Consider the following 11,935-nt stretch of genomic DNA (forward strand, 5'->3'; position numbering starts at 1 on the left):
GTTGTTGTTTACTGTCTCAGGCAAAGACTGCTGTTTTTAAAAGATAACCATTGTGGTTACTATAGTTGTTGACTTGCTACCTAGATGTCATTCACTTCACCTTGAGCTGCCTTCAGTTGCCATGACATTGGCTCACTGATGGCACAGAGATGCACTGGTGCTGACCCCATGCTCTCTCTCTCTCTCTCTCTCTCTCTCTCTCTCTCTCTCCTCTCCTCTCACTGGTATTAATTCAATCCCATTTAAATAATTCTCATACTAGTGTCCTAATACTACTTTCATGGTGCCCTTGCTCATATTTATAATTCTGCAATCTTTGATTCTTTAGGGGTTTGTTTTTCCTCTTGGCTCTCCCAGACAGATCGACCTTTCTGTCTTATCATCCACAATGGATCGGTCTGATTCCCTTCTAACATTACTTACACGGGCTATTACTGCTCAATTACATCTTAGCCCAGTCTTTCCCACTTCAGGTTCAAGCTTTTCCATCTGCTATTCCTTCATGGCTTAAAATATCTCAACAATACAAGGCTGAGACACAGGGATCCAGACATCCCAGAGAGAGCGAAAGAGAGAGAGAGAGAGAGAAAGAGAGAGAGAGAGACAGAGAGAGAGAGGGAGACCAACCCAGCAGAAAGTGAGTCAGTGTTACAGGACATAAGCAGCTTGGTCCATAAATGTTAACCAGAGCACAGTCTCCTGACCAGAGAGACAACTCGAGTAGAGCTGGATCCATCTGTTTGGCCCTGTGGTCATGTCTCCTTCGTAGTGTGGTCAGGACTTTTATTTCAGGCTGCCAACTTGATGCTCCCTGGCCGACAATACCACCACCACCACCGCATCCCCCTTACGCTCTCCGGCTTCCCATCGATCTCCTAATCATTCTGGGGTCCACACAGTAACCTCTCCCCAGTGTCCTCGGCCAACTCGGGCTGATCCCGCTGTCTGTCTGTCCGGAGCTCTGGGGAGCAGCCCTGGGTGACAGGAGCCTTTAAAATGATTTGCCGCCTAGTAGTACACTAGACGCCCACTGTGATCTCTTCCCTGTGTTCCTGCTGCTCTCTTAGTTAAGCCAGAATGTGGAGACTGTGTATCTCCCTCACTTCTGGTTTGTTATTAATGTCTGGGAGCTTTTCATGACATCTGCAGTGAGGTTATAATGCTTATAATTTGAGTCATAATAATGTTTTCAATAAAGTCCAAAGCCAACTGGAACTTCACTGGAGGAGAGGGAAATTATTAGATTCACACCAACTGTAGAGTAATGTGTGTATCTCTCTCTCGCTCTCGCTCTCACACACACACACATACACACAGTGTATGAGTTAGTGAACTCCACAGGGAATTATTCAGTATGTATCAAGCACAAGAAAATTCAATAAGCCTGTGAAATGAGATGATAATGATGATGATGATAATGGTGTGTGTGTGTGTGTGTGTGTGTGTGTGTGTGTGTGTGTGTGTATGTGTGATTTGTTTTCTTTTTGGATGTATACCTTTGTAAAGTCCTACACCTTTTTTGTGGGCCCATGTGTCAATGTGTTTATAGGGTGGGGGTGTCGCTTCTGAGTGTGAGAAAATTCAGCCAGAGAAAGAGAAAGCCAATATGGTTCAGTTTCAGGGTTGGACTGAGGGGTAGTGTGGACTTGGAGAGGAAAAAAAGGAAAGAGACAGACAAAGAGAGAGAAAGACAGAGAGAGAGAAAGACAGACAGAGGGGGAGAGACAGACAAAGAGAGAGACAGACAAAGAGAGAGAAAGACAGAGAGAGAGAAAGACAGACAGAGGGGGAGAGACAGACAAAGAGAGAGACAGACAAAGAGAGAGAGAGACAGAGAGAGAGAAAGACAGACAGAGGGGGAGAGACAGACAAAGAGAGAGACAGACAAAGAGAGAGAAAGACAGAGAGAGAGAAAGACAGACAGAGGGGGAGAGACAGACAAAGAGAGAGAGACAGACAAAGAGAGAGAGAGAGAGACAGAGGGGGAGAGACAGACAAAGAGAGAGAGAGACAGAGAGAGAGAAAGAAAGACAGAGGGGGAGAGACAGACAAAGAGAGAGAGACAGACAAAGAGAGAGACAGACAGACAGAGGGGGATTTCTCTTGCATTCTATGCCTTTCTCTGTTTTTGTGTGGGGGTTTTGGGGCAGGCGGGATAAGGGGTATCCCACAGCCCCAGATGAGGGGACGAACAGGTGAACACAGTTATTATGAGGAAAACTGAGCCTTCTCTCACTCCCCTTCTCTCTCTGTCTTTCTCTTTATCATTCTCTCTCACTCTTACTCTCATTCAGCATCTCTCTCTCATATTCTCGAGAGATTACAAAGTCTCTTTTTCGCATTCTCTTTCTCACTCTCTTTCTCACTCTCATACTCTATCACTCTGTCTCTTTCTCCCGCTCACTCTCTCGTTTCACAAAGGATTACAAAATTTTGCGTGTGTGTGTGTGTGTGTGTGTGTGTGTGTGTGTGTGTGTGTGTGTGTGTGTGTGTATGTGTGTGTGTGTGTGTGTGTGTGTGTGTGTGTGTGTGTGTGTGTGTGTGTGTGTGTGCTGGTGACTTTTTAAGGTGACTTTGCTCTCAGACCATAGGCTTTGAGTCCATGGTCTTAAGGCTAAAATGATTCAGGGGGTGACCTGGGCACCGGGCTGAGACTCATACCAACACCACCCCTCCCCTCCTTATTCTCACTCTCTCTCTAACCCTCTTTCCCTCCCTTTATTTCTCTGTCTGTCTTTCTTATTTTCTTTCTCTCTTGGATCATTATTCTTTGTTACCTCAGGACATTATTCATAGTAACCTTCCTTCTCCAGTAATACAGTGAGTCAAGCCTAATACAGCTCAAGTTCCACATTTGCTTCGTGAATCAGAGAAGGTGTTTGGTCATTCACAAATACTAATGTCAACCCACGGTCTTATGACACTGTACTGTGTGTAGTGTTACATGTTCTCTAAATAAAAAAAGAGTGTAGCAGGACAGTTCAAATGCAGGTAGTGAACTGATGTGCACAGTGCTGTGTGGAATGCACAGTGCTGCCCTTTTCTGTCCCAGAACTTCAGTGGGTGTGGTGTTCTCAGCACGCTCGCCCTTTCTTGTCTTTGGCCGCGACACTCACCTGTTTCTCTAATCTGTTTAATTCACTCCCTCGGTACATTACACCTCCGTAATCTTGGCCGGATGGGAAGGTTTGGGCTTGGTCCAAAGCTTCTCAGAAAAAACCTTGAAAGCTCACCCTCCACTGAACACGTAAATGAGTTTGGGAGCAGGCCCGGGCATGCAGTTCCAATTTGCGAGGTCAACGATGGCTTGAGCTAAGGGTCAGATTTTATAAATGAAGGTCAAAGAGGGAAGAGTTATCAAAATCCCTGTTGATCAGAGTCATCAGCAGTAAAAGGTATGTGCTCCCCTCAGTGACCAAAGGGAGGCTGGCCCCCCACAGATGGCTGGCTCACCAGTGTTATGTAGTCTGATGCAGGCCACCAGGGTTTCCTGTCTCAGTATCAGTAGCCTGTTGCCCAAAGAGTGTCACCAAGTAATGAAATAATGAAATATTTGATTTTGCTAATTGTGTTAGAATAAGAGCAAACAGATTACCCAAGTTTTACCCAAATTTGCTGACCCACCCCTTGCCCCAAATCTGTCTCACTCTCATTTTATCTCCCTCTCTGCCATTATGCACTGACATTTATTTTGGTTCAATACTCTCAGAGGTCATAGGTCAGGGAGGTCTGACCCGCTGCCCTCTCTTGAGCTATCTAATGGATTCAGGTTCCTCAGTACATGACACGTGTTTTGGTGACTGATTATGTGGTAGATGTCAATTCTCTGTGTATGCATGCTTACATACAAGTGAATATAAGTTTTTATATACTTCTACTAAAACAGTATGACTGCAGTACATGCAATCATGTGCAAAAGTGTGTGAGTGTGTGTATGTGTTTCAAAGAGGTTGTCTGTGTGTTGTGGCAGACGTGGTAAGTTGATACTGCTCTCTATTGTATTGTATTCTGGAAAGTTCTGTCACTCAGTTACCTGGGCATTTCTGCTGCCTGGGAACCAGAGATACTTACTTACCTGGGGGCAGGTGCTGGGGAAATGGGGAAACCCCCCCGTCTCGTCTCCCACGCTTACACACAAGGCATAGCTGAGAACTCCCACAGGAGTTGAGCCATGTAAAGGACCCTTTTACTGATATCTCTCTCTCTCTCTCCCTCTCTCTCTCTCTCTCTCTCTCTCTCTCTCTCTCTCAAGTTCTTTCTGTCTCATTCTAATCTGTAACATCTGTGCACAAACTGTGTTCGCACACACACACACACACACACACACACACACACATGCACGCAAACCTACATTACCCATACTAACAGTACTTCTGGTCAGCATGACAGACAGCAGACAGCTAATTAATTCCATTAAGGTTCTTTCTTATGTTTAGTGAAGTTAATAACCTTGGGACATGCCGTGTCTAGGGGCCCCATGCTTTAATGGTTTCATTTGTGTGCAAATTGGTTTGAAATGGAAGTTTCTATAATAAGAATAAAGAGGAGAGGGAGTAGGCTTTTTATGTCATCACAGTGATGTCAAACAACTTTGCTATGCTTTCTCTTCTTTGTGGGGTTGTTATTGGAAAACATTAAAATCCTCACATCACTGTGCTTTATTTTGCAAAATGCTGCTTTTGTGTGCAGCTTTGTTTTAGAAAACTCAAAGGAGCTATAACATTTCATTGGTTACAATTTCAGTTTGTCATTCATGTAGGCAAAGCCAGTATCTACAACAACACACAGGTCAGTGGAAAGCCCCCATAAAGATAGCCGTGGAAGTGTACATGCCAGTGTGTTTGTGTCTGCGACTTTATAAGAGCACTGTGGGTCACATTTACACGATTATTTACTTCCCTTCTTGACTGTTCGCTCTGCTTGTCTTTTATACACTCCTTATTTCTCTTTTGTTTCTCCTATTTCTGTTTTCGCAATGCTTGCGTGATCCAGCTGCCAGGTGAACTGTGTTTCATTCTCGCCTTGTCTCTCTGATTGGCGGCTATATTTAACCACCGCTCCACTTACACACCGTGGGGTGTTTGGTGTTGAGCTATTCGATTAGCTTCCTCGTTTCTCTTCCTGATGACTTTCCTACATGCTCTGGCCTCTCATTGCTAATCCTTCACTCCTCATTACCCCTGAGTCCCTTTCTTGATCTCTCCTGGCATGTGTTGATTAAACGTGAGCTTTGGAGGATCTAAGCAGACCAGCAGTCAGTAGGTGGTAGCTTAATAATGCCGCAGAACTGTTAGGGCCGAGCGGATACGAGGATGGTTTCTCTAAGGTCCTGTTGGATTGACTGGAGGAAGTTGCTTGGCCCAATGGCCAACAGCAAGAGGGTGTAATAAAGGGGGACCGCTCAGGATAGCAGGCCCTGTTAAACTGACAGACGCATGCACACGAACCCGGTCACCATGAGCGCACTGTGATAAGGAGCTGGCAAATAGTCAGAAAAGCAGGACGTTTTCATCTTTCGAAAGGTCACGTTTCCTGCACTTCTGTGACCTTTTCTGTGAGTTTATCCTTTTGATTATTTTAAATACTTTGTCCAGTTGTATTATTACAACATACCTATAACAGTCTGACAATGTTTGTGGCTGGGAATAGCATACTTTTAACAATATTTGACCTAGGTCTCCAAATTTCATAGAATACATCCTGGCTGGGGAACTTCACACACACACACACACACACACTCACAAACACAAGCTTGCACAGATATGTCTATGAGCACTGCACATATAGGATGTTTTGGCCTGCGACATGGCAGACAGGGTCATTTCCCGTGGAAGGTGTTTGTGGGAAGCCCCTCCCCCGTAGCCCCTGTCGCCAAGCTGCATGAGTGGGGGCTGCTGTTTTTAATGCCCTACAGTCACACACCACTGTCACGCCAATTAACTCAGGAAGAGTTTTGACTCTCCACGAGGATTTTTAGGAAGGAGGTGGTTGTGGGTGGCTGTGAGAGAGAGTCAAAGTAGGGGCAGGGGTGGCTCTGTAATTATACTCTGAACAAAATGAAAACTAGAGAGCTATAGAATGAAAGCCCGTGGTGATGTGGTAATTATTTGGGCCGTGAGGTCTGGCATTGAAGGTTGGGAGAGGACAGTGATCATGTGTTTCATGTATCACACTTTAATAATGAAAATGAGTTTGTCTTTTGTGTATTGCATTGTTTCTAGGTGGATGTGCATATTAGGTAATGTTTCCCCTCTATGGAGAGAGCCAAACCCTTCTAATGTGTTGTTTTCCTACAGAGATACTCTAATTTTATCACCTATCCTTTGGTTGTTTTTTTGTTTTGTTTTGTTTTGTTTTTTTTACCTTGTTACCGTGCCGATGCCCCTTCGTTCTTCCATCAGGATTAGGTGAAATGCCACCGCTGCTATGGCAACATCTACTCTCTGAAGGTGTGCATGTGTGGGAGACAGAATGAGAAACTGTAATTACAGCTGTGATGATTAAATTGTGCATGCGCATGTGTATTAAATGAACACACTGATGTTGTGATGGACACAAGCCCTTGCTGCATGCGAGTTAAAATCAGTGTTTATCACACATCACATGATCTAATGGCCACATGCCACGAGTGTCTATCTGCTATCTGGCAGTTTGTGTATGTGTGTGTGTGTGTGTGTATGTAAGAGGCAGGGAAAGAGAAAGATGAAGATAGAATGTGAGAGAATGTGTGTGTGTATGTGTGTGTGTGTGTGTGTGTGTGTGTGTGTGTGTGTGTGTGTGTGAGAGAGAGAGAGAGAGAGAGAGAGAGAGAGAGAGAGAGAGAGAGAGAGAGAGAGAGAGAGAGAGAGAGAGAGAGAGAGAATTCCAGTGTGTGGTCAAGGTGTTCTTCCTGTTGGAATGAGATGTTTGTACAGGCTGGCTAAGTCGGGATATCCTCCTCCCAGCACCCATTCCAGACAGACCCAGAGAGAGTCGAGTGAGAACACCAACGAGGATTAGTAAGAGAATACAGCCTTTACCATCAATAATGACCCTTCACATGAGTTTAAAACATGCTGAGTTTGAGACAAGAGTGAGACACTGAGACATAGAGAGACAATAGTGAGAAAGTGATGGCTAAGACCATGGAGCAACAGGGAGTGAATGGAAAAAAGGACAGTTTCCTCAACAAAGCAGAGATGTAAATAGAGGAGCTGCTCAGTTCATGAAATCAAAAGGAGAAAGTGGGAGAGGAAAAGGAAAATGGTTTATATGATTCATGGCTGTTTTAATCATCTTTGGGTTCTTCATCCACTCATGGTTTTTTTTTCCAGACAAACTGCTTCCCACAACAGTCCCGGGGCACATCCCTGGAAAGCCTCAGATCCTAAGCCTGCTTTTGGAAAAGCTCAGAGCAGTAGTTCCATATGAGCCAGCGAGCGAGGCCGTACAACCAGCCGTGCACACATGCTGAAAAATTACACTACGAGTTCATGATTACCGTGAATAACAAGAAGCTTCAAGGTTGCTGCCCTGAAACCCGCATGCCTCACTCATCTAGGATTGACGCGTTTTGACACTGGCACAACATTCCGGGACTTTCTCTCATTCACGGATTCACAATAAAGTACCTTTTGCTATAATTGCTCTAACTCTCTATGGAAATTATAGACCACCAATGGGGCTCTACTGATAAAGAGAGCGTGTGAGAGAATGTGAATGAAAGAGAAACAGGAGACGTGTCCAGGTGAAAGAACTAGGCCTGAAGTGCGCCTGCACACACACTGACACACACACATAAACACACACATGCACACTCACTTTAGAGACATTAAGGCACCACTTAACCCAGTGCTTTGTCATCACTGCAGATATCATTGGCCCGAATGGTAAAAATATCATGACTTTGTCTCTGTGATCTTATCTTTGCCACCGCGTTTCTCATGTTGCTGCTGATCGCACTGCGATCTTCCTGCATCACTGAATGTTCGCCCTTGTCGTTAATTGAAGTGTGTATGATGTGTGTGTGTGTGTGTGTGTGTGTGTGTGAGTGTATGAAACAGTGACACAGAGAATGGGGGGGGAGGAAGTGGGGGAGGGGGGGGAGGGAGAGAGACAGACATAGAGGGACTAGACGGTGAGGAGAGTGGGACATTAGTTGGTCAGACCATTATACATCACAGCACTCTTCCTGATCCCTGTGAGAAAAAAAGTCCAGCCAGCCAGCATTTACTCTATCATGCACACACGCACGCATGCAGGCACGCACACACAGATGAATTTAAGGGATTCTATCAGGACAGCCAGGTCATTTTCTAGGCTGTAGAGTGAGTTATCAGGCCAGAGATTGCATGATTGCATTCATAGATATGAAACTTATTTTCTTTAGTTTATATTAAAATTGTTTGATCTATGTTAAAATAACATTTACATCACCAATCCTACATCACCAATCTTACACTCTATTACTACTTGTACATACAGACAAGTGCAAAAGAACGTGTTAATGTGTTGTAAGCATATTACATTCATTTATGGGTCAATTTTGGGTCAAAATATGAATGGTAGTCTAGTCAGAGCCAAGGCGTGGTTGGTAAGACTAACAGTGATTTTAGGGGTTAATGAATTTGACCCATGATGTCAAAGAGCTAAGCCAGACACCCATCCTGTGTGTGTGTGTGTGTGTTAGAGATTGAGCGAAAGAAAATGAATGTCCTACACACATCCTTTCTGGTCGTCCTGGTCCGTCTCCTTGCTGACCATATATATATGGTCTGTATCTGCTGACCTGGCGAGAGAAAGTGAAAGATAAACTAGAGGAAAGATCCAAGATGGGGGTCTGGGGGCCGGCGTAACGCTGGGGTTCTGCTGGAGAGACACTTCCGTCTGGACAGCTGACAACGGCCTGGAGCTTATTCAACAAGCCTGACATCCTTACCCTTCATTATCAGGGAGGCTAAACACACACACACACACACACTTCAGAGGGCCTTATCTGATTTGTGTGTGTTCTCAAAGGCAAAATTGGACTGTTGCTATGCTGTGTGTCTGTGTTGCATGGTCTCCTTGAGGAGTTCTGCATGTCACACACAATCTTGTCTGCTGATTATCCGTTTCATGAATATTCCAGTTCTGTGTGTGTGAGAGAGATAGACAGACAGTAAAGAGAAAGAGAAAGCAAGAGACAGTCGAGAGAAAGATAGAGAGACAGAGAGAGATGGACAGTTGGAGTCATATTTCTGCGGCTGCCTGCCCTTGAATCCCTTGAATAGGAACTGGAAATAATTGTGTGTGTCTGTGTGGTTGTGTGGGGGCTGGGAGTGTAGAACCAGTGGTCTGGTGCACTCTGTAATATCTGAGGTGAGAGAAGGGTGAGCGAAAGATGGAAATGGTTGGCAAAGGGTCTCTATAGACTATAGGTGGGCATGAGAGTGTGTGTGTGTGTGTGTGTGTGTGTGTGTGTGTGTGTGTGTGCGCGTGTGCGTGTGTGTGTGTGCGCGTGTGTGTGTGCGTGTGTGTGCGTGCGTGTGTGCGTGCGTGTGTGTGTGTGTGTGTGTCAGAGAGAGGGAGAGACTGACTTGTCTTTGTTCTAGTAAGTTGTTTATTTAAGGGTGTGGATGCTATGAATGCTTTGTGCTCATAAGGGGGGCAGTAAGGGTATGGTGTGTGTGTGTGTGTGTGTGTGTGTGTGTGTGTGTGTGTGTGTGTGTGTGTGTCAGAGAGACTGAGAGAGGATACTGTAGTCTGTGCTCCTGAGAGTTCGACAGGAGCTTGGATATGGGAACAGTATAATACAGTTTAAGATATGCGTGTGCTGGTTTTTCAAAATGATTGAGATTACATTACAGGGGACCAGAACTATAAGGGGCTCTTTGTTATCTGTCTTCTTTAACCGAATCATTTGCACCTCTTGTAGTTTAGCCAGCTCTTTTCCCCGCTCCTCCCTCTATCCCTTGCTCTACCTCTCTCCTCTTCATCCTTCGCTCCTCTCCTTTCCTGCCTCCATCACTTGTTTGGCTCTTGTTGTCGCCAGCAGGCAATACAGAGGCAGCCGTGACTGTGCATCCCCACAGCTGGTTAGAGTCTTCAGCATGGCATATGCACACCTTCTCACTGAATTATTCATTTCCCTTTCTCTCCCTGTGCCCCCCTCCTCTAAAAAATTAGAGCTATGTTTTTCCAGTACCGCATGCTGCTTGTAGTACAGAGGCGAGATTTTCCATCTGTTAATGTCTGGTGTGCATCACAAACAATGGTTGGTTGAAATCTCATTAGCTAAGTTTATAGAACAGCTGGATTTAAGACAATTTAATGCCTTTAATGGGAGTCTCATTTGTTTCTCTTGTCATGTCTCTTTTGCCAAAAACTGACAGTCATTGTGTCTTTATGGAAAGTTGCACTAGCCAGCCTCATGGAAATAAGCTTTATAAACGTCTCCGCCTTGCTGTTTACCACCAATGGGCTGTTAAACTTTAATTGCAGGGTTCTGTTTTGTGAATTTTTAGAGTTCAGAATTGTACTGAATTTCTTTTGTGTAAAGGTGGAAATTCGTGCTGGTAGCAACACGGAACTGTTATGTGGAGTGTTTGATTGTAATCTCTTGAGTATGTATGCCAACCTTGGCTTTCTTACATTTGCAGGGTCAGTCGTGTCACTGGGGTCAGTAGTTACAGGAGATGGTCTATATTGGGAATATATTGTTCTTGCTGTTTTCCTTTGACTTTGGGTAGCATGCATTGTGTGCTGTGTGTTGGAGGGTGCCTAGTGTCCACTATTAAAGTCTCTCTGTGTTTTTTCTGTTCAGAAATCCTTCTCCTTGGTGATCGAGGTCCTTGACCATGACAATGAAACATCACAGCCAGGTATGTGTGTGTGTGTGTGTGTGTGTGTGTGTGTGTGTGTGTAAAAGAGAGAGAGAGAGAATAAGAAACATAGAGACATATTGAGGTCATTCCTTTTCATTTCCTGTGCTGCTTTATGATGTTCTCTTATAATTAAGGAAAAGCTCTGTGACCAAAAATATGCTGCTGCATTCATTCTACACACACACACACGCACACACATTCTTAGGCACATTCTCACATATGCTTTCATGTAACTGTGAGAAAATAAAAAGTCATAACTACTTCCTCAATAGACGTATAAATCATACATGCACTCAAATCCCACGAAACAGCGAGGAACAGAATTACGCATCTGCTGACACTCAGCATAGCAAACAAATGAAGCCCGAGCCCACCCGACACACATTCAGAGGTGGAGGGGCCAGGCCTTCTCCACCTGCTCCACCCTGCCTCCACCTTCCCCACGCCTGCCGGCTCTCCCAGAGACGGGCTGACCTGCTCTGTGTGAAAGAGCCACTGATGAGAGCAAAGATAAAGAAATCGCACGCCGCGCACACAAACACAGGCGCTGGCGATCGCACGTGCGCCAGTCCACGCTCGCCGAAACACACACGCGCATATTTCACGCTCGCACATTTCAGCGCAAGCACACGTTTAAGCACAGGCTGAAATACAGTGTTTACTTTGCCTTGCTCTCTAACCCTTTCAGCGTACACAATCCCAAAGCTTGCTATCTCTCTCTCTGTCTCTCTCTCTCACCCTCCCTCTGTCCATAATTCCATACCGTGGTCTCATTTTGTCTCTCTCCATCTCTCACTCTCACACACACACATACACCCTCTCCATCCATAATTCCAAAGTGTTATCTCTCTTTCTCTTTCCCTTGTTATTCATAATTCCATATCCTATTATCTTTCTGTCTCTCGTTCCATCCATGTTGCTTGTTCTTCTTGTGTCTCTCCCCTTTTCTGTACCACTTGCTCCCATTTTCCTCCAGCTCCACCCATGTCTGCACTGTCCTTGGCGAGTGTCCGTGCCGTCCCTCACGTGTGTTTACTCTGTCTCTCACGTGTGTCTATGCAGTCCCTCACGTGTGTTTACTCTGTCTCTCA

At 45.1% G+C, this 11,935-nt stretch overlaps 1 protein-coding gene across 1 annotated transcript in view; it reads left to right on the forward strand.

The window, feature by feature from the left end:
- LOC113577449 (protein jagged-2) overlaps positions 1–11,935 on the forward strand; it is a 32,544-nt gene that overhangs the window by 5,661 nt on the left and 14,948 nt on the right. Inside the window, exon 3 of the mRNA XM_027010095.2 lies at positions 10,784–10,841. Within this exon, the coding sequence (XP_026865896.2) occupies positions 10,784–10,841 (58 nt within the window). The remainder of the gene's footprint in view (positions 1–10,783; positions 10,842–11,935) is intronic.

This window comes from Electrophorus electricus, chromosome 4, assembly GCF_013358815.1.
Source record: "Electrophorus electricus isolate fEleEle1 chromosome 4, fEleEle1.pri, whole genome shotgun sequence".
NCBI classification, from domain to species: Eukaryota; Metazoa; Chordata; class Actinopteri; order Gymnotiformes; family Gymnotidae; genus Electrophorus; species Electrophorus electricus.